Source organism: Gasterosteus aculeatus, chromosome 20 (genome assembly GCF_964276395.1).
Source record: "Gasterosteus aculeatus chromosome 20, fGasAcu3.hap1.1, whole genome shotgun sequence".
In the NCBI taxonomy this organism is placed as follows: Eukaryota; Metazoa; Chordata; class Actinopteri; order Perciformes; family Gasterosteidae; genus Gasterosteus; species Gasterosteus aculeatus.
In genome coordinates, this window is record NC_135707.1 from 3,511,099 (window position 1) to 3,539,013 (window position 27,915).

A 27,915-nucleotide genomic window follows, 5' to 3' on the forward strand; every position below is an offset into this window, starting at 1 on the left:
AAAATCCATGGGGTGTCATAAAACCTTTCTAATTAAAGTCCTTTTTAGGTGTTTTTTTTAATAACTAAGGGGAAATATTCATCTGACTGATCCGTGGGAAATCATTTTCTATTTTTTTTGCCATAATTTACCCCGGCAAACCGTCAAGCATCTCCACAATAATTTTAAAATGAAGTCACTCAATATTTGAGTTTGCGACGAGTTGATGGTTAATCCAAATGTCCCACACCAAAGACCCAAAAATTACCTATTAAGTATATTCAAAGGTTTGGGCACCAAAGAGCAAAGAGCTTGGCTGTAGCTGCCGGCCTTCAGATACTATTCCCAACTAGATTTGTGCTTTGCAGCATTTCATTGAACTTTGTGCCACATTGTGGCGTCAGTGTGCCGTTCCTGCTGCTGCAAGGAGCACTTTTATTTTGAAAGACGAGCAGGTGAAACCGCGGCTCTAAAAAACCTGAATGTCCCCATTATTTCTGTGTGCGTTTGTCACTTACTTGAAGCCCGGGGAGATCGTTGCACAGCTGCCTGACTTGAGCCAGATGCAGTAAGGGTCCCGCGAGGACAGACAGCTTCTGCAGGAGAGACACGGACGGACAGACAGGCGGTCAGTGATGGCGGGGAGCGGCGTGCGCGACGAGGCCGCATGGACATTCGCACTCAGCCGTGACCTCGTCTTGTTCTCGCGCACGTCAACGGAGCCGCTTGCTTTGACACACAGATGTGGAGCGTCTTCCTAAATGTTCTTTCATGACTGGGCGATGGCGGTGATGACACACGCTTGTCATTGTGCTAAATGAGTGCATTTAAGTGTGAATTAACTTGTCAGCGGCAAACATTGAGGAACAAATATAGAAGCATTGCTGCTTTTCTACAACACAAAAAAATAAAAACGGAAGATTGCAAATGGATTATTTTTTAATTAGGACGGTGGACTTTTTCTACTAAAGTGAATGAAGAACAACGCGCTTTTTTAACTCTTTGTTTCTCTTTAAGGCTGTTAGCTCCCAATTTACCTCAGATTCAGTCATATTTAATGAGCCTCCGAATCTGTACATCCAGTTTAAAACGCGAGCATTTGAATATTCAAATGATTTTGCCGCTTCACCCCATTAAGTCTCGCTTAAACATTGAGTGGTTTTAAAAACTTTTTTTTGTTCACAACAACCTCAAAAGCGCCTTAAACCGGTTTTCTCCTTCAGCTTTCCAAGTGTGTTCAGTGTAACATTTCGCTTGTTCCGCAATCCGTTCCAAAACCAAGACAGGCCAAAAACGCCAAAACTCGAGGCACCAACGGGTGGCTGCGTCCAGGATCCAAGGCTTTACCTTCAGGACAAACTCAGCGGAGGTCACTCAGGCCTTATCGATCGCCCATGACTGACCTTCTGAGTCGACAGCCGGCGTGGATCCGGTCCGACGTCAGCGGGCGAGTCAATCACCCGCTGCTACTTACAGTAATGCACGTCTGATTAGTGATTTAGCGAAATAACATGCTGAGTGTACTTGGAACGGTTTACTTCCCCCATTTACGGCATACCGCGTTAAACACCATCAGCAGCCATTAGTCACGTTCCTACAGAATGAACATTCGGAACTCCTGTTGGTTTCATCATCCTGCACCCTGTGAATGAGTTGCACGATCCCGTCGGGCCTCCGTCCCACCAGCGCAAACTCACAAAACAACGCTGGGTGTCAGTGTTAATTAACACTACCGCGTCGTTCACAGCTGCAGAACCTCCGAGTGCTTCACACCACTATGCAGCAGCAGCAGCATAATGAGTCTGCAGCCGCAGAGGAAAAACAATGTCCACCGGCCGCCAATCTGCACTCGATATCCAAATCAGAGGTGATAGCAAACAAAGATCTGCAGCTTTGTAGTGGGCGACACCCGGGCTTTAACGAGGACTCCCGCCGCCCGTTTTAAATATTGAATGCGGTTTGTACGCCGTCTGCACTGAGGTGTTACGCCATCTGCACCCCTCTGTTTGCAAACGTTTGCAATCCCACCGAGGGCACCCGAGTGCGTCGCTCTCACCGAGCGGAGCAAAATCAAACAAGAGGCACTGCTTTGTCCTCGGGGCTGCAGCTGCAAACGGTTCAGAGGCGCACAAACTGTACGTAGCGAGGGGCAACATAACAACGGCACAGAGCGACAGGGACGGTTCGGAGGCCCCCGGGCGGTCGTACGCGGGCCCCTTCAGGCAGCATCACAAGCGATGCGGTTTTCCTCAGGAGCTCAGTCTCTGCTATAATGCAAACATATGGATTTTCATGCAGATGTGCAGAAGCTCACAGCTGGTTTTCTGTCACCAGTGTCTCTCTGGTTTGTAAAACATCCCGTAAAAACAGGCCCTTGTCGTCGAGGACCTCTTCTGATGATGGAACACCGTCTCCACCAGTTTCGATTATCAATGGGGTGATTGATTGATTAGCTCTGTCAGTCTTTGAAAAACTGGGTTTTTATATCTTATCTTTATAGTTTGTTTCAATGTTGCCACGTTTATATATAAGAATTTAATCATATTTTTTTTCAGAGAGTCACTATGTTGAATCTATTCTTGTAAAAAAAGAATAGAAATCTCCAGCAGACCTTCAGGGGTTGGGGCCCCTCTTGGCCTTTTATTGTATTTCTTTATTAAAAGTCTCATTCCCTACAGTTTCCTAGCCGCTGCTGAAAAACAGAGCATTCTCTGAAACCTAATATTGGCAGCACGCCTCGAGTAAAAGAGAAAAAAAAGCAAACCTGACTATGGCGGCCACGGAGAGGATGGATGGGGGGGGGGGGAGGGGGGGGCAAGCCAAGAGAGAGCGAGAGAAAAAGAAATGGCAGCACAACACAGAGAGCGATGGGGCAAATCTCATCCGCAGGGAGACGGATCCATTGGTGTGGTAAAGGAGGGCATGGCGGCTGAAACCTGACCTCCTGGCCAGTGCTGATGGGGCCCTCGGTGGCTCCTAATCCCAGGATGAGGTGCGCTGCAGCTCCGGCCTCTAGAAAGGATTTGGGGATGTAGCCGGTCTGTAAGCTGAAGAAAACACCGGCCCTATCGCTTTTCTCCCTCTTCCTTCTTCGTGCGGAAAGATAGAAAGACCCGACGCGGCGGCCGCCATCGCTGGCTCCCGGCCAATCAGCTGGATCCAATTTGTGACTAAACGATCTTGAGAGCTTCTCCAGGCCTTCGCAATGAGGGCTTAGCATGCCATGGGGGTATTTGTATTCCCCCGGGGGAGCCGAGGAGAGGGGGCAGCGAGCCAGGGAGATACATGAGGCCAACATTCCTCACCCCAACCCAAAAATAGAAAGTAGATCAGCTGGGGCCAAAACAAGGAGCTGCAGACAAAGAGCGCGGAGAGAAAGTTCTGTCCTGAACGCGGCGGCAGCTTTCAACGTACGGCGACCCGTGGTCACCGGGTTTATGAGGCGGGAAGTTGATGAAGAAGTGACAAACTTGGTTCCAAGAAGCTGTGCAGGAGTCAAAAACAAACAAGTCCTCCCCCAAGGAGAAAAAGGGAAAGAGACCGTGTGGATGCAGCGAGCGGGGACGTACTTTTCTTGTCAACACGGTAGTTTATTTTGAAAATCTAAAAACCAACAACAGAGGGAAACACAGCGCATAAGAGCACTTAAGAATGAGAATGTATCAGCGAAAGTAGAAAACACAGGACAACGCTTCCATCCACAATCCAACTCCAAGACAGAAATGAACCCAGATAACAAAACAATATTGATACTAAAGTCGCCCGGCAACATATTTGAGCTGTGAGGAAACAATCAAGCTGAATTCGGGAAACAGCCAAATAAGGCTGTGAGCATCGGGGGGAATCTGATTAGTGAGCAGCTGCACGGCAACGCGGCAACACAACGCACGCACAACCCGGCTACACAACGCACACGCAACCCGGCTACACAACGCACACGCAACCCGGCTACACAACGCACGCGCAACCCGGCTACACAATGCACGCGCAATCCGGCTACACAACGCACACGCAATCCGGCTACACAATGCACGCACAACCAAGCTACACAATGCACGCACAACCAAGCTACAAAACGCACGCACAACCAAGCTACACAATGCACGCACAACCAAGCTACACAATGCACGCACAACCAAGCTACACAACGCACGCACAACCCGGCTACACAACGCACGCACCACCCAACTGCACAATGCAGGCACAACCCGGCTGCACAACGCAGGCACATGTGTTCACTGAGTTTGTTGTGTGCATGGAACAATACTACACAATATAAAACCAGCTCTCCAAGTTTCACACTAAGCGGCTTCTTCTTGCTGCAGCCGTATAAAAACACGGATATCATGCAGTCCAACATGAGAGGAATCCGATCACAGTCGGCTTATGAAAACGTTCCACCCCCCCCCCGCTGCTAACCGCGGCATTTCATCCGTGGCAGCCGCCCCGCTCTCCCCCCCGCGGCTCAGTTTAATCTCACTCTAATTTACCTGCCAACCCCACTAATAACATCAGAGTGCTTTTTTGGGGAAATTGAGCCCAACAAACTCCACAAACCAGCCGGATAATAGCGTAGCATCTGCTATCCTGAACAGGCTTTTGTCCTAATAGCATGTAACAGCCTCCGGAGTGGACGCATTTCTTAAATTGGCGGCTCCAGAGGTAATTGATGCTCCTTTTCCTGTGTTGCCAGGCAGTTCGGGCTTCTTACTTCTTTATGTGCAACCGTTGTGTATTTTGCTCTCAGGTCCAATGAAGGAAAATCTATACATTTTTATAAGCATCTTATTATTGATACATTTTCTTTATCCACAATTTTTGATCTAAATTGTCCGAAAAAATGTCACGACACAAGTTCTAAAATCCTTTAAACAGTCGCTCTTTTAGCGTGAAAGGTAAGAGACACGTCCTCCGGCTACAGGGGACCCACAGTCAAACCAGATGTAGAATACCTGCAGTGTGTTCGGGGTCCGCCTCGGGGGGTCCTGAGCATCCCGGGAGGCGTCCAGATAAAACTCTAAGCCACCTCAGTTGACAAGAATCGCCGGCGGTAAAGCCAGAGATTGAAACCGCACCCGACCCGAAGGGGCGAAATCCTCGGTTTTCTGACAAATTCAGTTAATTCGCTAATCCGTCGAGATTACGTAAGCGTCTGTGACCCTTTAGGGGGCAGAGAGGCGGAGGTTCGCTCTGCAGAGGACTCACTTCTTGCAGCCGCTGTAGTCGGAGCAGCGGCTCAGCGGCACGCGGATCACGCAGCCGGAGAAGGCCACGAAGAGCGCGTGGTGATCCCGATCCAACTCCAGGCCCAGAACCCTCCTGTCCTCCCCCTGCACGTTACATCTGGGGGGCACAGAAGAACACCAACTGTCACCATCGCAACAGTCCACCTTCATCTTTTCTTTGCAGGGCGACTGAGGCGGTGTGGAAATTATACAGAGTCGAACTTGATGCAGATAAGACTTTTTCAAGCCGTGCAGTCGAAAGACAAAAGAAGACTATAAAAAAAAAAAAAAAGAGCATCCCCTCAGGCGGTACAGCGTGATGCAAAGCGCTACAATAGACCAACGCGTGGGTGGGCATCAAGGCAGAACACAGAGGAAGATACTGACTGAAGGACTAAACTAGAGAGGCATCCATCGCCGTTCCTTTGGTCGATTCTCATTTCTTTTTGTCTGACCTGATAATTCCAATTGTTCATAGTTGTTAATCATTAGAAAATAAATATTATATTATTACCTGATGGATGCTATTTGCATTAATGCTTCTCTACTAAAAAAAACCCCCACAATTTATTTATTTTATCACTACAGCTTTAAGGCATCACAGACTCGCAGGGTCGCCATTCTCTCCTCCTGCATACGGCGCTTTGAGGCCGACCGCTGATGAAACAGAAAGGACCCGGACACGTGAAGAGGAAACGGAGGGGAAGTGTCTCACTTGTTGGGGTTGTAGACGTCGATGTCCTCCAGCAGCTGGGTGCTGAAGGACGCGTTGGCTCCCTCGGTGCTGGCCAGGATCTTCAGCACGCGGCCGTTGTCCGAGCCCAGGAAGACCACCGTGCGGTTCTTGGACGGCCCCGCCGACGTGTCCACCGCTATCTGGGTCAACTTGAATCTGCGTGGAGCAAAAGGAAAAAGAAAAAGAATAAGGAACGAGAGCAGCAGCGACGGTGAAGCGCTCTGCCGTTAATTAGAGCGCGCTGACTAGAATGTTTCTGATTAGCATCTTAACGCCGTTGTTTTGTCAAAGTCAATTTCCCGCAGCGAACAAAACAAGCGGTGGGCGAACGCCGAGCTCATTGCGCGCGGCGCCGATCGCTCCATCTCCCGAACCCACTGCTTCCCTTCCTGCATCCTCCGTCCCACGAACCCATCCGCACATCCATCCATCCACCCGTCCGTCCCGCCCACGGCCGCTCCACCGGGCCTCTTTGGGCGCCCTCGGTTCGTACTTATGAGTGAACTATCTGGAGCACCACCCGGCTTCGTATTCATCCGCCTCCACGCAGTCGCACCCGGGGGAGCTGCCCGGCACCACCGGGGTCGACTGCCGTCAGCTCCGCTGGAGCAGTTAAGGATTAAGAGCCGCGCTGAAGGGCACCTGGAGTCCAGCGCGATGAGCTTTACTCGTTTCCTCCGCCTGCATTTTCCCCCCCAAACAACAAACTCTCCCCCAATAAAGCCGGGGACTTTTCTTGGCATCACATCGCTTGTGGATTCTTCCATTAAAAAGGACACCAGTGGACCTCACTTCTCCTTCATTGCCTCCCAGATGGTCCCACCGAGGCTGGTGTGTTTACACACACACACACACACACACACACCTAACTGGCACATCTCAATGACGTGCGTGATGCGCTTCTGGTTAGATTGCATTTATCTAGCTCGTCTCCGTGGGGAGCGGCGAGGCAGATGTGATGTTTTTGGCGCCAGATGTGGAGCGGAGGCTGTTTTTTCCCCAATGTGGGGCCTGTGCAGTGTCTGGCTAGCTGTCAGTCTGGCTCTGCTTCAGCGGGTGGGAAGGAGGCTCCTGTGTACTGAGTGTGTGTGTGTGTGTGTGTGTGTGCGTCGGGCTGCTTCTGGGATACACAGGTGGCGACTGTGCCCTCTGTGCCCCTAAATAAAATAAAAAGTGACAAAACATGATGAACTAAGGACTTATAATCATGGTCTTGTTTTCGTAAAAACCCTGTAAAGAAACAAGACACATATAAAAAGCATTAAGGAGCAAAAGTTGAATTTTTGGCAATTCAATTTGGCTGCAAAACATTTACTTGTTTTTGAAACATTTCAAGATGAATCGTCTTTCTTTGTTCTCCAGATCTTCCTTGTAAAATCTCCCGACATGCAAGTAGTGCTTGCGACCCCCCCCCCACGACCTTCCTCCCAATCAATCGGATGGGTTTTAATGAGGGACAAGCTTGTGTGTTCCACCTGATCTCACCCATCGATACCAATCACAGCCCCGGGGGAGGAAGCGCCGCGGCTACATCGCGCCGCCGGACGAGAGATTAGCGGCGCGCTCGGCGGTAGAGAAGAGACGCTGTACTGCAGCACTGATAATGGTCCATTGGTCCATGCTTATGTTCTTTTATGGGATATAATGATGATGTTCTCAAAGGAGCCATCCGGATATTAAGCATTCAGGTACTAAGAGGTTTACTAGTGGCAACCGATTTACGACAGGAATTATCATGTCGCTATTAAAGCTGCAACGTGCTGCAGTTTTCAAACTCAGAAATGGTTGCGAATATATATTTTTGTCCATTTGTAAATAACATTTATTGGCAAAACAATAAAATGTGCAATTATCAATATAAAATCGATGCCTCTTCTACGTCCAAATTAAAAATCATGCTGGAAATACAATCTGTGACGCAACCAGATCAGCTGACTATTCTAGTCGGTCTCAAATGAGCTTTGTAACAGAGTCTAGCTCCTACTTGCGCTAAAACAAGATTTTCTAAAGGGACTCTGGAGCACAGAAACACGAGCGCTTCGGTCCAGAACCTCAAAGAGGCACTGAGTAAGAAAACAACTGGGGGGCTAATTGGTAATAAGAACAAATGTTAATTGGCCCTTTATATATTTCAAATGTGAAGAGTGATACATTTTACTACGTGTGTGTGTGTAAAATGACACACATGCATCTGATCCATTGTGGGTCTTTTGAATGAAACCAGTGCATTCCATTAAAGTGATACCTGCTGGTGGTCCGGGTGAAGAAGGGCCGGTCGTTGACGGAGGGGACGGACTCGTCCATGAGCGGGTACGACTTGATGAAAGTCAGGGTGTCGTCGGGGAAGGTGGTGGACGACTTGTAGGCCGCCGCCGAGCCCTCGCCGGCGCAGCATCCCGGCCTGCAGCGGCAAACAAGCGGAAACTAAAACATCAGGACGCCACCGGCGGCTTCCACGGACACAGATGTAAAAACACTGACAGCTGTCTGGTGTCGGGGGACGAGCGGGAGGGGGACGGGGGGGGACGACGACGACAGGTGTCTTATGTCGTTATTTTTTTCTCCCTGTTCGCAGATGATGTCTGTGCAGAACAATCACCGCGGCGGCAGCAGGAAAACAGATGAATGAAACGAAGAAGCTCCATCGCGGAAGGCAGGCGAACCCCTCGGTCTTGACGAGTGACAGTTTGTCATTTAAAAAGATCTTCTCACCTGGGTTTGGGGACCTGGTCCTCTGGGACAGGTGTCCACGCCGTCTCGCTGTTCCGCTGCTCTTTGAATTTGCCGCCGAAGGCCTTCTCGATGTCGTCCATGTAGAAGGCACAGACCGCGGAGCCCGTGATGCTGTTGAAGGGACCACAGGGCGCGGCGACATTAGAGAGGGGGGGCGGGGCTAAGGGCTGCAGCTCAGCGCCGGGTCCGGCGCAACCCTCATCGTGTGCAGGAAACTGCCTCTCGCCCCGCATTTATCTGCGTTTGCTTTCATCTTTGCTTTGCTGCAGCTTTCATGAGGACTGGATCAAAGAGAACCCAAATTGCCGTATGGGTCATTTCAGAGAAACTGGAGGGCAGGATGCAACTTGTTTGCTTATGCATTATTTTTACCCTCTGAACCCTTAAAGAACCCAGAAGACAACAGCACTGTTTATCAGAGTCACATCCCCACCTGGTTTTCATCTTCCCGACGGTCCTTGAACATATCACGCGTGACAAATAACCCTAAACTGAGTGGTATTTCCCTTCATGGTTTGAAGTAACCAGATGCCTTTAAAAACTCTTAATTGAAGGCGCGATTGACGTGAAAGTGACAGAACTGCCGGCCGCCAAAGCGGCGAGCGGACAGCTCACACGCGCTCAGCAAACGGAGCGTCTCCGCGGCGAAACAGACCTGTTGGCCTGCGTGGTGAAGACGCCGAGCACGGCCGGCCGGCGGTTGATCTGCAGCACGTTGGTCAGCGACTGCAGCACGTCGAAGTAGAAGAAGGAGTCGCCCGGCACCGAGCAGTTGAGCCGGGCTTTGAGGAAGGACGTCCAGTAGCGCTCCAGCACCCTCGGCGAGCCGCCGTTGTCGTTCTTGCAAACGCGCGCCACTCTGGAGAAGACCACCTGGAGGAGGAGGAGGAAGAGGAGGAAGGAGGAGGAGGAAGAGGGAGGTGACTACTAGCGGGCAGAGCCAACGTGGAACCGCGCCGGTCTGAGAGGAGGTTGGCTCACCTTCCCCAGAGTGGTGTACTCCACCGCGATCTCGCTGAAGAAGAAGTACACGTAGTTCCCGTACTCGATGGCGTGGAGGAAATGGGGCTCTGCGGGAGACGAGGAGAAGAAGTTCTCAATTGGGAAAGACGTGCGGTGAGAGCGCGTGTGCAGGCGGCGAGAGAGGAGACGGCGCCAGGATCCAATCGGTTGTGTCGAAATGGCCGCGATCAGAAACACAGAAAAAAGAGAATCTGCAACAATTAGAAATCTGTGTTTTGCTTTTTTCCTATCAGACGCGCCTGAGATCTTCTCGCCGCATTGCAAGACGGTTTGTTCCTGGAGACGGATAAGAGGCACGGCCCGTGTCTTTTGATCAAACACCTCAACGCAACAACAACGCTGAAAGTTGGCGTTGTGTGGAGGCGACTCATCAGTCAGGAGAGAACGATTGACCAATTACGAGATAACGAAGGCAACGTGAATTACTGCCCCGCATTAAAACTTGCACATCACATCACAGCGCGTCGGCGACGCCACCCGCCTGTTGGCAGACACCGGCGCGCCGAACGAGCCCCACAGAACCGACCTCCGCCATCAACGTTAATCACCCGCCTAATGCACCGGCGCTGGAGATGAGAGAGGCTCCACCGCAAACGGCCGAGGGAGGATAAAAGATTTGAACAAAGTGTGCCGCCGCCGCCGCCGCCGCCGAGTCCTCTTTTCTTCTGATGAGGACGCTTCCCCCACCGAGTGAAATAACCAGCAGGTCTTTACGTGGAGGAGGAGAAGCGCTTGCCGTCTTTGAGGAGGTTCTCTTTCTTCTGACGGCATAATTGCGGCAGTGGCCTTTAGCAACGTCCTCAGCAGTGTCGCGCTGTTTGCCGTCGGGATGCTACACTAACAATACGTACAACAGACAATCATTTAATGTATTTTTAATAGTTGTTGCCTTGAGTGAGCAGTCGGGTCGTCTCCTGTAGATGAGGAGTTTGCGGCTGAAGGGCGAGGACGGGAGGATGATCATTAGGAGGAGAGAATCCGGCGTCTGCATCTCGGAGTCGTCTCCGCCCCCCCCCCCCGCGCCCCGCCGGCAGTGTGTGAACGCGCTGACCCCCCCTCGCTCACCTCGCAGCCACTTGGAGTCGTACTTGACGGTGCGCAGAACGGGGCTGCTCTCCCCCAGGCTCCTGTAGATCACCGCGTCGCTCGCCAAGAAGTCCGTCATGGTGGCCGAGTAGAAATCGCCACCTGGGGGGTGTTGGGGGGGTGGGGGGGGGTTACAGGGGGGGTTGAGATAAATTGTCAGGGATCATATTCCCCTGGAATAACCCACTTCTTTCAAGTGTCTATTTTTGGTCAGAGGTGACTTTTATTGGCCTTTTCAGAAGTGCTGCAGGAGAATGGCAGACTTTTTAATGACCCCCCCCCCCCCCCCCAACCCGCCCTCCCTCATGTGAACTCTGCATAAACCTCCGTGGGGACCCGGCAGCAGCGAGTGCAGGCCTGGCCCCCGCCTCCGCCTCCCCGCACGAACTCGACCCCTCGCGTGTTCAAAGAATCCTTCTCCGCATTGATTAGTGCAGAGAATCTAACCGCTAATCAGGAGCCATCGAGGGCACGAAATCTAAATCACAGCCTGTGATGATGTGAGCTTTGGTTCTTAATTACATCCACCCAGAAAGAGGAGTGACGTGGTTCACGTAGCTGTTGCATTGGGATGCGTTTCCCGTTTCATCTCTGTGTGCTGCGACTAAACGCTCACGATGCTTTTACGCGTTTGTGCGATTCCATCCACTGGGTAATAAAGTCAATACGTTCTGTTATGTAATCAGTGACGGCAGAGAATCTATTTTAACTGCATTAACACACAGCAATGTTTGACTGAAAAGAAATGAGCTTATAATTAACTCAAGAAGAACGTTGAGCAGAATCTCTGATGTTTGCTTGTGAGCTGGAACCAAAACGGTTAATGGTCTTTACAAAATGATTAAAAAGCAAAGATCCAGCACATTCATCTCACTCGAGTTGTTTTCACAATCTGCTGTAGTGACTGTTACACTGAGAACACTTCAATAAACAGTTTAATAGATATTATCGCTCTGACGGGACGCAGATAAAATCATCCATCTGCCCAAAATATTTTGTAAAATTGTCCTAATTAGCGGACGGCCAAAATCCTTGTTTTGTGAGCGGACAAATGCTTAAATAAGTCCCTCCAGGTGAGAATATCAAACGGGACGTGAAACCACTTTGAATATAAACGGGAAGCTTTAAAAAAAAAGGAGCGATGAACACGCGGGTCGTTTTCACGTCCGCCGGATCGCATCGCTCACCTGCAAACAGGCCCACGTTGGACTGGCGGGACTCGAAGGGACAGCGGGCCTGTCCCACCACCTCCTCCCCCTCCTGCTCCAGCGTGGACATCTGGCGTCGGAGAGGACAGACGGGACACGTTAAAGAGCCGGACACAGGTTTGCGAACGTGGAGACGAGTCGAGACGGCCTCGACTGTCCCCGTCCTCGCCACCCGCTTGGTGACGGCTGTCTTTGTGGTGTGCAAATTAGCCCCCGAAAGCTCATTTTGACACAAATAGGAAATCCAGCTGGGTCTAATTGGCGAGTCCTCACATTTACACCCTTTATGGTGTAAAAACGAGTTTTGATCCAAATTTAACTCGGATGACAAACGTAAAGCTGCAAATCACTTCTTAGAAACCGTTATTACAGACCGGCTTCCACGAGATTTGATGGAACTTTATTATTGTCTTTATTGCATCTTTATTTCCATATCAAGTGCTTCTATCGTTTTATCTACTCTGCTGCCTCATCAGGTTTAACCCTCAGCAATCGGTTTTTCGGGCCTCACTGTTGATCCTTCCCTTGTTTCAAAGCCTTTTCGCCCCAAAGCCCTTTTTTTCGAAAGCTCCTCTGAACGTACAGTTATTCTGATTATCACGAGAGCTTGTTTTGTCGTGTCGGCTCTGAACGTTTCATTGGCTTTCATCACCGACCTCGTCTGTTTTAATGGCTGCTCTGTTCCCATGAAACAACACGATTACCCAGAGAAGAAAGGAGAGCGGCTGATGCAGAACTTCGCCACAGAACTTTGCTCCGCGAACTCGGCATAAACGCCCCGAGACGTCTGCGCCGACGCACGCCGGCGTGTTTGCACCTCTGAGCCTGACGCAATCCAACACAACAGCGCACATTGCACATCGCCCCCCACCCCCCCTTCCCCCCCCTGCCGCCGAGCGCCTGGTTATCGCTCAGACGGGAGTCTCGGTGGCAAAAAGACTGACGGTGTTTTTTCAAACGCGATTTTACAGTTTGGCTCCAACAACAGGAAGCAGAAAGCCGAGAAGAAGCAGAAGACAAACATGTGAGTCACGAGTGGACATGATTAGTGAGACAAAACCTAATCACCTATAAGGAGGTATTTGGTCCTTTGGCAGTCAGGCTTTAGAACTTGCACCTGTTTTCCTGAAAAATTACAATTTTTGTTCATTTCATTAGTTTGAGCACTGGTTTTTCTCCAAAATAAACTCCAGCTTTGTGACTCTGAACGCGGGAGAGTCGTAAATAAAAGAGAAGTAAAGCAAGAAAAACCTTCTCAGGTGAAATCATGGGCTGGACTGCGATTGTAGTAGAGAACAGGCGACCATTCCCTCGCCGATCAGAGTCAAGACGAGATTAAGATCCGCTTTTGAATCCGATTGGAAAACGCACATGATGGACCGGACCGCCACGAGGTGAGACGGCACTTTGTCATTCGGGATTTTCACCCCCACCCCCCCACCCCCCGACGGGCCGAGCGAGACGGACGGATTTGATCAGGGGGGGGGCGGACGCCATGTCGTCTACGGACCGGCCGTCTCGTCTGAGCGTCCATCCGCGTCTTTGTCCAAACACACCCAAGGCCCGACCCCCTCTAGTCGCAGAGGCACATCCCTACATATGATTTACACTTCCTCCTCCCCAGCTGTCTGCAGTCGTCTCGTGCACTTTCTCTTTTCCAGGCGAGGGGGAGAAAGCCGGGGGAGGGGGGCGGGGGAGGTGAGAGGGGAAGGAAGGTTGTTAGACACAGATGGGGGATTGTAGGAAGGAAAGAATCCGTGGAGGCGTTTTGTGTAAATCAGCCGCTCCGTGGCAGAGTGATGATGGTGATGAGGAGGAGGGGGAGGAGGAGGAGGAGGATGGGGCGATGTGGGTCGTTGTGGCGTCCTTTTAAAGCATCAATCTTTCCTCCCGGCCGTTGACCTTTGGACGGAGCGATGACACTGCGCAGGCCTCCTGCGACGGAGAGACTGTCCAGGTACCGGCGATGCCTTCGAGAGGCTGCTTTTAGTTAGTTCAAGTGGCCATTCGCTTGACTCCGCCCCCCCAAAACAGCAATGGTCCAATCACGGCTTAGCAGCCAAAACCAGGCGGCGTGAATCTCGGTACAATAAAGAAAAAGACCCATTCGGGACGTATTTCATGAATCTATCGTCTTAGATCGCGGGCGCCCGGTGCTTTGTTGGTCAGCTTAAATTACATCAAGGCGTAAGAGGGCGTGGCCTCTTTGAGTGGCAGGCGGAGGCCGTCTCAGGTCGCTCTGCTCGGGGGAATTAGGCTGTTATTTATTCACTGTCGTTTTAATTTGTTTTTAAATGCCGTAGCATTTCCTTTCATTGGTGTTTCGCATTCTGTTCTTCGTACAGTTAATTGCTTCCATTTGTATTCAATTGTAAACATAATTGTACTGTTGTTGGTGGAACTGGTGCTGTTGTGGAAAACTTTGTATTTCTGTTCCAAAGACACAACTTAAGACTCGCATTTGTTCTCAGATTCAACCTTTAAACGACTCCTCAGCGACCCACCGACATGTAAAGTGCTGATTTATTTACCCCCCCCCCCCGCCACACACTGGTAGATTTACGGTCGGTGCTGTGGGACTCGTACTCCCTCCTCTTCCTCCTCCTCCTCCTCCTCGTCTAACGGCCCCGCTGTGAATCACGGCCCAGAGGCCGTGATGTCACCGCTCAGGGCTCCACTCCGCAGACCTTCAAACGTTCACTTTGACTTCTACGTTTCCAACGCGCAATGTTTTCACTTGTTTATCGCCGCAGTGCGCTGCCTCCGGTGAGCGTCTTGACCTGCTACCCAACCCCCCCCCCCCCCACCCTCCCTCAGTTCACCTCCTCCCTCCACTTCGGCTATTCAGTCGCAGTCCCCATTCTCGCGTCACGTCCACAGGAGGCAGTTTGACCTGTCGGCCGTGCGTCGCGTCATCGTTGAAAACACATATTGAGACTTAAATGGGCCTCGTGTGAGCGGCCTTTGTAGCGCTGCTGCTGCTGTGCTTGTTATTGCATATTAAATGTCCTTTTCCAAGCGGCGTTTACGTGTTGCTCTGAAAGCCTTTCGCGATGCACTCGGTCTGTTATGTGAGTGCCGAGTGTTTGTAGATGAACATTGTGCCGCGTAACAACGCTGTGCACCGCGGCTTTACATCAGCTTGGTGGTTTTCACCTTTGGGCAGAAATATTGTTTTTCTTGCACTGGAAATTTTCCACAACACGTCTTCTGTCAGACTCGTGGAAAGTAGACATACAGTACTTTGTCTATTTGATCCTTCTATTAACTAAAATATACTGCATATATATTACATTAATCGGTAGTCTCTTCAAAATGTCATTTTTAATAAAAATCTCATTAAAAAGTTTCTTCAGTCTCTGATTCAGAAATCTCTACTTTAGTCTCTCTTACTATCTGTTTTAGTCCTAGAGATAATGACAGTATTTTCTGATTAACGGAGTGATACAAAGAGATCCAAAATAAATAGAAAATGATGTCAATAGAGGCTTTATACATTGTTTTCTGTCTGGAAATACATGAAAATTAGCACCTATCCATCGATATTGGCCTGTTTACATCTTAAAAAAAAAACATCTGAATGAGGTAAATAATTGCATTGATGTAAAAAATCTAGGGAATACTTCAGTTTTCATTTAACTCTCTTTACTCATTAGTATCTCAAATTATTTAAGGTTGCACATCATGTCCATTTATCAAAAGCATCGTCCACTCAGGTAACGTAAAAAAACAAACAATAGCTCTTATATTTATATATTTCTATTTTCACAATCATGGCAATTCCCCCCCTAATATGTCAGTAGCCAGCTGGCCGCACACCTCCCGACGCCCCGCTGTGACCGGCCGCCGCGCGCTCACCTTGTAGTTGCGGCAGGTGGGGTTGAAGGCGTTGGTGCCGCAGGCGAAGAGCGTCTCGTCGTTGCGCGGCACCAGCACTTTGATGTAGTTGTAACACTCGTCCTGTCGGGTCGGAAAAACAGAGAAACAGGCCGGCGTCACTGCGCGCGCCCGGAACGTGGTTCCGCGCCGATCGCCTCGCCACCCCGCGGCGGCCTCCTGCGACCACCGGCGGCCGAGGGCCGAGACACAAATGGCATAAACATGGAGCCGAGGAAGCGCGTGCGTCTGGGAGACGAATACTCACGCTGTTCTTCCCCCTCACGGTGCACTTCTCCACGTCCTTCGTCTTCCAAGTCAGCTTCTGAAAAAACGAAACAAGACAGCCGACTGTCAAGCTCAAACGCAAGCTGTTACTCAGCGTCCCGCTTGCCGCCGGATCGCTGGGAGTGCTTTTAGGAGGCAGCTGTGATGAAAATCTCATTAACTTCAATAAACTGTCGTGGAAAAGAAACAACAACAAACAAGAGGAGATGAATATCAGGGATGCCTGCGCGGCTCGTCGGCGGAAGAGAGAAACATGGCTGTTTCTCCGTCGTGATTTCATTTTACATTTCTTTCATATTCGTCCGTCTGCAGGATAAATGTGGAGCTGTGGGAACAGAGCACAAACCCCCCCGAATCAAAGGGCGTCCGCGTCGCTTCGCAGCCTGTACGAGGAGCAGTCAATTAGCCCCCAATTAACCCGACGCACAGAAGCTCCGCCACACTTCCCGTTTTTTAGCGCCGGTCGCCCCCGTGGGCCGCCACGGAAACAGATCCATTAACTCGTTTAACGCGCTCCCTCAACGCGCGGACTCGTTTCAATTGTTGGGATGATTCACAGATCACAATTTTCTCAGCGCCCATGAATACCACCGAGGAGGGGACGGCTGTTGTGTAACATCGGGCTTCGAGGTTCACGTCCCGCTGCTGCGCTCGGCATTGGAGCAGACAGGAAGCTCGACGTCTGAGTGAGCGGCAAAACTGAGGCATTGTGGGACGGATTCTCCAAGCGTTAGAAATGGCGGCTGGACTGGAATCTTTTATTTGCCCACCGGAGTTAGAGGGAACTCATCGGCTGTTTCATGTTTTTAATACCAATGAAGGCCTTCGATAAGCTCCGCCCCTAAAGCTACAGATAACAGGGTTAAATTATCAATATTCCTCCAGTAGCTAGCGTAGCATAGAGGTGCTAATACCAGTGAATGATATGCTAACGTACGAGCTAGCTAGCTATACATCTCCTCCCAACCTCTTCCGGTAACACGTCCCAATAGCACATGTTTGAACGTGGTCGGAGATGTCGGACGCTGTGCTGTGATTGGCCAGTCTGCCTTTGAGGGCGGGCGTTGCCAAAAGGCTTGAGGAGGTCTCCTCAGGCAAGTATCCTTAAACGTAAATACGTGTGTAAATTATTTATTACTTTCTTTCATTAAATCAATAAGTTATATTTTCACATTTTTATATAAACTGAAATAGCTCCATCAAAAAAAAAAGAGAAAATGCAACAAAAACACTATAAATTATACTGATAACAGTCCTTTGCATTAGACACTGAAAAGTACACACTGTGTTTTTAGGGAGGGCTGCATAGATTCGCCTCAAGGTGTATGCGGTAAAACCCATTTCGGTGCCTTATTGGAGGGGTCACTTCTACAGGACCACACGGCCCTAAAAAACAATTTGTCCCACAGGCCGCTCGCTCTCCTTCTCGGAGCAGCTTTTCCATTTCGTCCGATCGCTCTCAGTCCGTCAGACCAGAAACTACTCTGAGTGCAATCCAACTGTCGGGTGCTAAAGGAAAGCACGTTAACTGCGGACGGATTCCCGCTTCCCACATTTTAACCGACGTGATTTGATTTCCTCTTCATACAATATGTTGAAAGCATTACGAGACGAGGCGTATTGTTTACATTAACAATACCCTTGGAAAGGCGAAACCACTAATCTGTTAGCCGCTCTCCCAACGTGAACGGCTCCCCTATTGTTTCTGTCGCTCCCAAAGCCTGTTTGTTCCTCCTGCAGATTCTGCACAGTCTTAAACAGTTTCATCCCTTACAAAGTCTCAGTAATGAAGTAAAGTGGAGTCTCTGGACGCCCGCGTCTAACCCGATTCACGCTCGGTATCCAAGGCAGCTCGCTGTCGGCCGTGAAATTTGTTTGGACGGTTATTATTCGCCGAGCTGCAGACGCGGCGTCGCAAAATGGCAACCGGCCCGTTTGCGAGCGCGCAGGGTTGGAAGAGACGCGGCGCCGGCTCCCTGAAACGCCTGCGTTCTGCTGAGTTTAGCAAACATTATTCAAACGTTTGGTTGCTTTTGTTCTTCTCAAAAGACCTTTTGACAATAACAAGCTGGGGATTTTGGCGACAGCGCGTCCAGCTTTTTCCTCTGATGGGAGTCGCCTTTGGGCTAATATAGCGATATGAGGAATAACTTATAATAAGAAATAATAATCCTATTCGGCGGAGTACTCGTCTCCTCAACGTCTCTGTCCTCCAGGTCCGCGCACACGGATCATCTCCGACACCAAATCGACACCAATCAGTGCGAGTCAGCCGGACGGTAAGAGGCCCTGCCGGCTCCGCGCTCCATTTGGTTTACTGATAATTACCCACGGGCCACGCGAGCGCGGGGCGATGGGGGCGGGAAAGGAGAGAGGCCGCTGCGTAAATGAAGAGCCGGTTCAAAGATCTGCGAAGAACTATTTTCCTGTAATACGAGTTTCAGGAATAAGACGGTAAGAAGCAGAATGCTATGGAAGTAAATCTGTGTCATCGGATTTTGAAAGAAAAAGGTGATTGAATTTCTAGAACTGAATATTTATGCATTGAAGTCATGTATCTGAATGTTTTTCAACAATAAAATATTCAACTGCAAAAAATTCAACCGCAAATAATTCAACCGCAAAAAATTCAATGCAAAAAAATTCACACGCTGGTCCCGTGTACAGACTTCCATACCTGCTGTGGGATTATCTGCTCCGACGAAGCGGCAAGATTGATGGCAAACACGTGGTCCCTGAAAGAGAGAGAAGAAGAAGAAGAAGTCAAGAAGTGACCCGTCCACCAACGCCTGCAGGGACCCAAAGCTGGATTAACGGCCAACGTTTCCCAACGCGCGCCGTTTGCATCGCTGCACTTTGTTGTTTGCATCTGTGGAAAGTATCAGGTCCACTCAGGAACATTAGCGATCTCGCCACCTTCTCAGGCGCAGTGCTTGGCAGAGAGACCTCTGCCGCTTGAGAACGAGCCAACAACTCCAGCGGTATTTATCTCTACACAATAAAAACAGGCAGAGGAGGCGCGACAACCTTGTGTGTTTTAGATGATCAACCCACGGCATCTCGATCGAGAGGGGAGCCGCCAGCAATTAGGCTGCGAGATGAATCGGGGGAAAAACTTCTGGGGTTCGGCCAAAAGTGAATTAGGAGCGAAAAGGTTCGGCGCTGCGGGGAAAAGCTGATTTTCTTTCTTCAGAAAGTCCAGAATTCACGATTGAGCTTTTTTTTTGAGCTAACTAGGTTAAACAAACAAACTACTTCCATCGTCTTATCGAGGCGACTGACCGGGCAGCGATGTAGAGCATCCGGTTGATCCTCAGCATCCTCTGGAAGTCCAGGCCCAGGCGCACGGTCTCGTTGTCCGACATGAGTCCCTGGAAGCTGGGGTAGAGGTAGGAGGCTGCGCGGGCCGAGAGATGGGAGTGAAAAACACAAAAAAAAAACACGTCACCACATAACTAGCGTTGTTTTCCCTCAATACCGGGAGTCAATGTTAACATAAAGGCGCTAACGCTAACTGTTAACTGCACACGGGGCCGCTTTATTAAACATTCAGATTCATTCTCGGGCTCTTGTTATCGTAAAAGAGGCAGAAGGACGAGGAGGTTAAACATTCATCCGTAACTAATCCGCAGCTCAGAAAAGACATTGAACCTGCACAGTTTAAGAAACATTAACCAAAGATGCAATTTGGTGAACCGCGGCAAAAATCCCGAGCATGCACTGTATGCTAATGTGGGCGGTTGAGCGGGGGAATAAGCAGGATGCAAAGTTGTAAATCAGCTGGTTTGTGTCACAGAAGTCGGTGGGATTTAAATAAACGGCTGCTGATGAGGAGTCAGCGAGGGAAAGGGAGACAAATAACGATGGGGTCGGTCCGTATCTCTTTAGCATTCGTCGGTCTCGGAGGTCACTCAAGTTCAACTCCGCGTTGGCATGAACGCAATAAAAAAAGGTGCACAAATGGCAAACAGAATGCAATCTGCAATCTGCAAACTTCTCTCTCTAGAGGGAAGTATCCATTTAAAGTGTGGGAGACACTGACCAGTACTGCTTCATACCAACACCTCATCACAGAGGTTTCCCTTCAGTTTCCTTTTCTCTAAAATTCAGATTCAGCTTAAGGCCACGGCGCCGTGGATCTGCTAAAGTGTCCTCGGGCCTCCCATCTGACCCCCGGGCTGCTGCTGAATTCGCGATCCCCCGCTAGAAGTGCAGCGCAGCCGAAAAGGAGCGTGCGTCTCCACGGGGAGCGCCGTGTTCCTCTAAGCGCCGGCCTCCAATCGACTGGTTAAAGATTTAAGCGCTTAATGTCTGAGCGCTGGACCTTCTGTCTGCTGGAGAGACTCCCAGGGGCTCCTTGACACCCCCCCCCCCTACCCCCTTCAACCCGCCCCGGGGCAAATGAGGATTCTCTAATTACTCTTCAAACACTTTCACGTGCTGGAAGGCCTCTGGGGGCGGCAGCAGAATTCTACACCCTGCCGTGAAGCCGCGTTGTGCCCGCCGGGTGATCGAATGTGGAAGGGGGGGAAAGAAAAGGACTCAAGGTCGAGGTCGGAGGTCAAGCGCAGGTCGTTGCTCCCAGGGTTAGGGTTAAAATGGATATTTAATATGAAAGTACAAGTATATATTATTATTATAATATTCATAGAACAGATTTGCTCCTTTGTCCCGCTGAGCTCGTCCGTCCGTCCGTCCGGTCTCCATAAATAGGAGCGGCGACTCGGCTGTGATTTTATAGACTTCGGCTTATGAAGTACGACGAGTCATAATGGACGTCTGGCGGAGTTGCGCGCGCGACCTCGCGGACCCCCCACCACCCCCCCGCTGTCACCCGCTGGAACCAGAGGTGATAAATTGCTCTCATTACACCTGGGACGGCGCTCCACATGCGGCGCTATTAGCGCGGCTATTCCTGCTAATGCCGGCGTTGCTCTCTTCCAGATAGATCAATTACGGCGTGCGGGCCGCGACCTCGGCCGCCTCTTAAATCAATTATGGGCCATTACATTCAGCACCCGGGACCTCTTGTGCCCTCCCCCCCCGCCCCCGGTGATCGGTCGCAGCCGACGGGTCCACTCGGGTTGGTCGGGTGAAGCGGCGTCTTGAGGGTGTCACGGATGTCCAAGAATGTCCTCTAATCAAGCTCTTGGCTCTCTGAGGACTGTGTTCACCTGCGTGGACTGTCAGAGGAGCTTCATCGTTGTCTGGGACTTACTGATTTTGTCCAAAGTAACAGCAGTATTTTTCATTCAGATCATTTAGTGAACATGCTTTTAATGTAATTTAGGTTATATTTAAATGAATGCGGTTTATATCAATATATATCTTTATCACATCTATTGTTTTACCCACTAGTTGTGATTTGAAGAAAATACAATCCAGTTGAGGTCTTTTTTTGGGGGAGGGGGGGGGGGCTCTGGTTTTTGCTCCTCACACAGAAAACATCAGGTGCAAACATAAAGCCATGTGGGCCGACAGATAAATCACTCCTTTGAGGAAAATTGAATTTCCTTCTGCGCTCAGTGTGATTGACAGCCAGAAGCAACGCAGTGGACACATTGCAGATTTGCCCAAACCGAACCAAGAGTTAAGAGTGACAGCGCACCCTGCGATGTTAGTATGGTTATCAACACATTAGCCTCGAGTTTCGTGCACACTTTGTTTTCTTTGGTCTAAAGAAAATCTGCAGCATCTTTTGTCTTTATTAGTTTTGGGTGTAATGAAAAAAACTAAACAATTATATTTTATATCATGAAATCTATCTAGCAGTGAACAGAAAATCTGGGTTCTTACAAAATCTACCTAAATAATCCAGCAGTCAAACAAAGCCTCTGCAAACACCCACAGAAAACAAAACCTCAGCTAACGCGGCGCCTTGTGATTACACAGGATGATTAAAGATGCTCCACTCTCTCGCCTCTACTCTCTGCAACAAGGAATCGCCATGGCAACACGGCGGATGTCTGAACTCACACTCTCGGCCCACGATGCCGATGGGCTCCAGGTCCTGGGGGAACGGCGTGGCTCCCGAGGACAGCCGGGGCAAGAAGGCGGCCACGGCGAGAGCCAGGACGGCCGGCAGGACGGGTCCGGGCGAGCCGGGCGTCGGCCTCATTTTGGCAGGAGATGAGGCCTCACCAGGAACACATGGCCCTCGGCAGACTCACCGCCCCCCCCCCCCCCCCCTCCACCCTCCCGACTCCTACCTGGAAGGGGGAAGAAAAGGTCATCAGGGTCAGGACAGTCGGGAATGTGAGTGTTTCACCGCAGTGGTTCCTCGCCGCTGATTTTGGAGCGTAACGCAGAACTCTTAAGCACCTCAAGGGAAGGAGAGAGAAAAGACGACACAATGGAACGATTACGGCAAGAACGCTCGAGGGCGCCAGCGCTTATTTACATGATATGTCTTGTATTGTTGAGATTGACACTGATGGTCTGGTCAAATGAATTAGGTTTGAAAAAAGCGTGAGAGCAGAAAACAAACTGTTTAAAAAGAATCAAATGGAAACTACCACAGAAGACATTCAATCACAAATTCCACATCTGCCTCCACAAGCCCGTAAAGGATGAAAATGTATTTTTATTTAAGTCTAACTTCACAAGATCGCTTCCTTCTTTCACAGACTTCAAAATCATCATCCGAGCATTTATCTCCTCCAGATGCCACAGTTTGTTACAGCATCAGCGAGAGAGAAAAAAAAAAAATTAAAACAAATTGCTGCTGCCAGGCTTTCAATCCGCCATAGAAGAAGCAACCACATCGCACCGATCCTTGAAGCTGGTTACTGGTGAGTTTCAAAATCAATTTAATGATGCTAAATGATTTCGTGCGAACCATCGGACGACGCGACAAAATGCGACCGCACGCGGCGCGCGTTGCTTCCAGAGGAGAGTTGGCCGGTGAATCATTCATTCTGAATCAACAGAAAAAGAATCACAGGAGCAACTTGGTATCCGAGGAAAAGATCACGCCCGCTACTAATAAAATAAACTAAAAGCGTCCTAAAAACCGTCCTGAAAAAGGAACTTATTTAGGGCGCCGTGTCCTCCACAGGGGTCCTTTCGAGCCGTCCCTAATTTATGGACTGTGTCGCTTGGCAATGACAACCGGGCCGCACGGTTTTTAAGTGGGAGCAGGAAATTAAGTCCACGGAGACGTGAACCGTCATCAATATTGATAATCATCTGCTTCGTTTAAATGCAGGGGAGAGAGCTGCGCTGCAGCAACGGGGTCGGGCGATGATCACAATCGAGGGGAGCGGCCCGGGGATCCGCCACCGCCCGCTTCACGCACGCAGCCTGTGTGGACGGCCTCCGGCCGACGTACCGGCTGGATTGGTGTTGCACGAGAGGTGTATCGTTTATTATAACATAGCAGGTATTAAAAAAAAAGCAACAACTTGTTTATTTGTGGGGGGAAAAATAGGCATTTTATGGCGCCAGTTCGTTATACCTCAGTGGGCAGCTGGGAAACAACTTTACTCTGCTAAATCATGACATTCAAATAAAAAAACAGTAACTGTATTATAAGGTTAGGGCTGTGATTCGGTTCTGTTCCAGCTCGGACATTGTCCTGAGAACACAAGCGGAGGAAGATGGCTCCTCATCCCGTTTTTTGACCTTTTCCACACGCCAACGGACGCAGCTGAAAAACACACCTGCCGCTCACGTGTTTACCTCCAGATGAGTGTGTGTGTGTGTGTGTGTGTGTGTGTGTGTCAACAATGCATCTCCCCTCTGGAATTCTGAACTTTCTTAATTTATCCGAACACAAAGTCTAATCAGTTAATGACTTTCTGTGCAGTGTGAAGGTGGGGGGGGGGGGGGGGGGTGGGGTTGCGGGGGGTCGACAGCTGTCGGAGGGAAATAAGCCACCGCTTATCTCATCTGATGTTTGCTCTCTGTGTTCTAGGGTTCGGACGGGGAGGGCTCGGATCATTTTGTTTTTAATGAACTGGACTTGTTAAGCCATCTGGGAGACATTGGCAGCTGGGCTTCTCGGGCGGAAAAAAGGGGGTTTCTGGGACGCCGGCGCGCCATTGATCGCCTGACATTCACTTGGATTAGCCGACAGCGCCGCGTCCGCGGATTCATAAGATGTGTCCGCGGAGAAGTTCGGAGTCCCACGGCACCTCCGTTTGGGGTTAATGCTGAAATAGAATCACAATGATGTTCACACATAACGCTTACTCTTCGGTTCCAGCGAGATGGCCGGAAATAACTGTTGGATAAAAAGTCCCATTAACTCTGAATAAACCGCATTGCACAGTCCTGCACCTGTCGACTCTGCTGGTCACAACTACACAGCGGAGCATCATGCAAATGGCGCTCTGATGTTCCAAAACCTGGCCGGAGCTTTAGCCGTCGTGGTCGACAGCCAAAGCAGAGAGAAGAACTCTCACCACCTCCAAACCGCTCAGCCCCTCGGCTGTGCAAAGTCTCCAAGCCCCATTATCCTCCCATCTGACATGTTTGTGGCACGCGAAGGGCCGGAGTAATGAGCGAGCGCATCCCCGGGCTCCTCCATAATTTCAGACACAGTTAGCCACGTTAGCCTGTGCTCTCGGCAGGACGCAAACAAACTGCCTCCTACACTGGGAGCAATATACCGTAACTCTAATAAAGCACAGGCAGCACTCACTGGGAGCCTCAAGAAAGCAAAAAGACGATTGTTGAATATATTGGGAAGGTGGCGCCGTATTATCCGTGCGACGTGGAAAACAGCGGCGGCACTGGAGGGTCTTGATAACTCCCATAAAGCCCCACTGACCCGCTGCAACAACAATTACTCTTCCTTGCAGCGCTGAGGGAATATCTCAACACAGACCTTGAAAGCAGCTGTGGAGATTGATAAATAAAACAATGAGAATTCTGAATACTTTTCAACGGGGTCTCAAATCGTCTGGTTCCCATTGCCGTGCCAGACCAGTGCACATAAAATCCTGCCCGATGCTGCTGCTGTTGTTGTTGCTGTCAAAACATCCACATGGGAATTTTAATGTGACAGTGGAGGAAAAACAACGCATGATCTGAATGATGCTCACCGGGACAATCAGTTCATTGTCGAGACTTGACTCGATTCCTCGCTCGGCTCTTTTGGGCGGGTTCGTTCAGACCGCCTATCTCGCTGCAGTCCCATGACACGAATCACACATCACCGTCAGCACGGAGACGCTTCTCTCTTTGCGATTGCATCTGCCGCTGCAGTCGACCGCAAAGACTCCCGAGATGAGGTGAACAAAAAGAACCCCGGGAACAAATATCTGTCTGTTGATTGTATAGAAGTCTAAGTGAAAATGACTCCACGTCTCTCTTGGTTTATCTCTTCACTAAACATTTATGCTCTCCATCTCTAGAATGCTTTAGGTGGGTAGTATGCCGTGGGGCGGGGCTAAAAACGATGATCGACGTCATGTTCCTCAAGCCTCCGCAGTCCAAATGGCCTGCTGTGTAAATAAAAATAAAAAAAACCCAAGACGACAGAAGCAGAAATCCAAGTGGGCGACGGCGGTCCAGGGGGCCGAGGGGCGGCGTCTATGTTTGATCGAGGAGCATCGAGCTGGACTCGACGAGGTGGCCGACCCCCCCCAGGACACAGAGGAGAACGTACGGGATCGTATTCAAACGGGTGTAATTACAATGCAATTCACTCTGGTGTAGTTCCAACCTGCCCCCGATTATCTACAATTCTTTAAAAGACCAATAGTTCCTCAAACGGAAATGATACGGGTCCAACGTTTCTGAAAATAAACAATTTAATTTTCATTGTAGAATACAGATTTAAAAACTGCTAAAAACACCCATATATTGCGTGGGTGGAGGTTTGACAGTGTGACGGAAATGTTCTACTCCCAATGGAAGGTCCACAGGAACAAACAGCGCTAATGGCTTCATCCCATTATTTGTGGGCCTACTTTTATTCTCCAATCCAATGTCAGAGTTTAGATTCCCGGCACGGCCCGTCGCTGACAGATGCTGCGCATAAACAGGCCAGACATCTAAGCAACGCTGCTGAATACAAACATGTCCGATAAAGGAGCTGGGGATTTCGCTCTCTTTCAAAGGCTCCGCAGGGGCAAAAACAGAATGGCTCGAGGGGATTGCCGTGGCAACATTTTAAAAAGTCCATTAGCATCCCTGGTCGAAGAGGAGTGATGGCTGGCTTCTCGCCTCTTTTTTTTTCATGCCAAGAATAGAAAATCAATGGTCCCTGAAGTCCTTTAGTTCTTGGATTAGTGTGTCAACCGCTCGGTGTCAGCATAATGCAGCTATGGAGTCTGCATCGTGGCGGGGGGGGGCGGCATCCTGGATGAGAAGTGTCTGTCAGGGGAGGTTGGGACCCTCATTGCCATCAACGCCACTCAGTGCGTTCCCAGGGGACCGCCGCTTTAACCTCGGCGCCCGCGGAGTTCAGACGAGTGACGGGTGAATCCCGTCGCAGAGGCCCATCGACTGTCACCCGGGCGTCCGACCGCTCTGCTCCGTCCTCGTCCGAGGGTCCCCACAGATTACAGCCGGGTTTGGTACCCGAGCCTCCGCGGAGCATCTTTGGAGGATCGATGTCAAAGTGGGAAAGAAAAACTGACAGCGGGCGACGGCGAGAAAGTTCAGGGAATTGTTTCGGCGCCGCGATAAAGTTAATAATTATCTCTAAATAATTTGTAGTCTATGCTGCATCGGGAAACATCTTCAAACAATTCTATTTGTTCCAAGTTTCCCTCCCAAGAACAGCATTTCATTTGCACACAATCACACAATGATGTCATAGAATTAAGCTTTTTCTGAATGAACTATTCATTCAGTTACAATGAACCAATGTAACGGAGTATTAAACATCCGCGCGTTAGCCGTTAGCTCCGCTCCTGTCGGTGATCACGTCGTCGGTTACAATGTAGCATTATCGGGCATGTTTTTACCCAATATTGGTCAATAGCGATCTGTGGTAGAACTTTTAATTGGCTGAACTGTAACTAAGTCACCTACGCTCTGCTGGAGATCCCTCATTCGATAACAATCCAAACAGTTAACCCCCCCCCCCAACCCTCCGCTCGCTGCCTCCAGCCAGCCCTTCTCCCAGGCCGTCTTCCTCCAGACGGCGAGCCGGACAGACTTCACACAGAGGGACTCTGTGAGAAAGTCCTCTGATCGATCTGCGAACCGCTGCGGGCCCCCATTCATCGCCCCCGCGTCTACTTGACGCGGCCGGAAAAAAAATAACCCCTCCTTCCCCTCCTGAAACACAAAATCAGGATCAGCCGGGCGCCAGCGGAATCTTCCCCCTTCATCGATCTCCTAATTATTACGATTAGATCTTCAGAGAAGCCGTAATCCCCCCCGACGGGTCGGTCCGGGTCCACCTCCAATGCGCTCTTACCTCTGGGTCGCCCAAGCAAACGGGTGGCTTTAAAATTCTCTCGCTCATCTCGCCGTCTCCTCCTCATACATAAGAGTGAATGTTAACTAAAGCCTTCTCCGCTCAATCTCTCCGCCATCAATAATTCAGAGTGTTATTGAGAAACACTACCTGAGACCCCGTATTGACAGAAATTCAAGCACCGTCGTTCCCTCAAGGGCGTCATAATTGGACGGCGTTCCGAGGCCGAGACTGGGGAAATCGCTCGGGGGGGAGCTGTTGTTGTCTGTATTTTTGAGTTTCCATTTTTCACCGTTATATTTTCAGGGATTCAAAATCCGCCCCCAGAAACCCAAGTTATCGACTGAAGGGCAAACCCCCCCCCCGGGTAAAAGTGTCCCGACT

At 50.1% G+C, this 27,915-nt stretch overlaps 1 protein-coding gene across 1 annotated transcript in view; it reads right to left on the reverse strand.

Moving 5' to 3' along the window:
* sema6cb (semaphorin 6Cb) overlaps positions 1–27,915 on the reverse strand; it is a 49,781-nt gene that overhangs the window by 10,734 nt on the left and 11,132 nt on the right. Inside the window, exons 2-15 of the mRNA XM_078094524.1 lie at positions 22,131–22,359; positions 19,437–19,551; positions 18,832–18,889; positions 16,135–16,191; positions 15,849–15,950; positions 11,970–12,060; positions 10,762–10,884; positions 9,655–9,743; positions 9,329–9,546; positions 8,653–8,784; positions 8,186–8,341; positions 5,920–6,096; positions 5,185–5,322; positions 498–575 (exon numbers count right to left, since the gene is read on the reverse strand). Of these exons, the coding sequence (XP_077950650.1) occupies positions 498–575; positions 5,185–5,322; positions 5,920–6,096; positions 8,186–8,341; positions 8,653–8,784; positions 9,329–9,546; positions 9,655–9,743; positions 10,762–10,884; positions 11,970–12,060; positions 15,849–15,950; positions 16,135–16,191; positions 18,832–18,889; positions 19,437–19,551; positions 22,131–22,272 (1,676 nt within the window). The 5' untranslated portion in view covers positions 22,273–22,359. The remainder of the gene's footprint in view (positions 1–497; positions 576–5,184; positions 5,323–5,919; positions 6,097–8,185; positions 8,342–8,652; positions 8,785–9,328; positions 9,547–9,654; positions 9,744–10,761; positions 10,885–11,969; positions 12,061–15,848; positions 15,951–16,134; positions 16,192–18,831; positions 18,890–19,436; positions 19,552–22,130; positions 22,360–27,915) is intronic.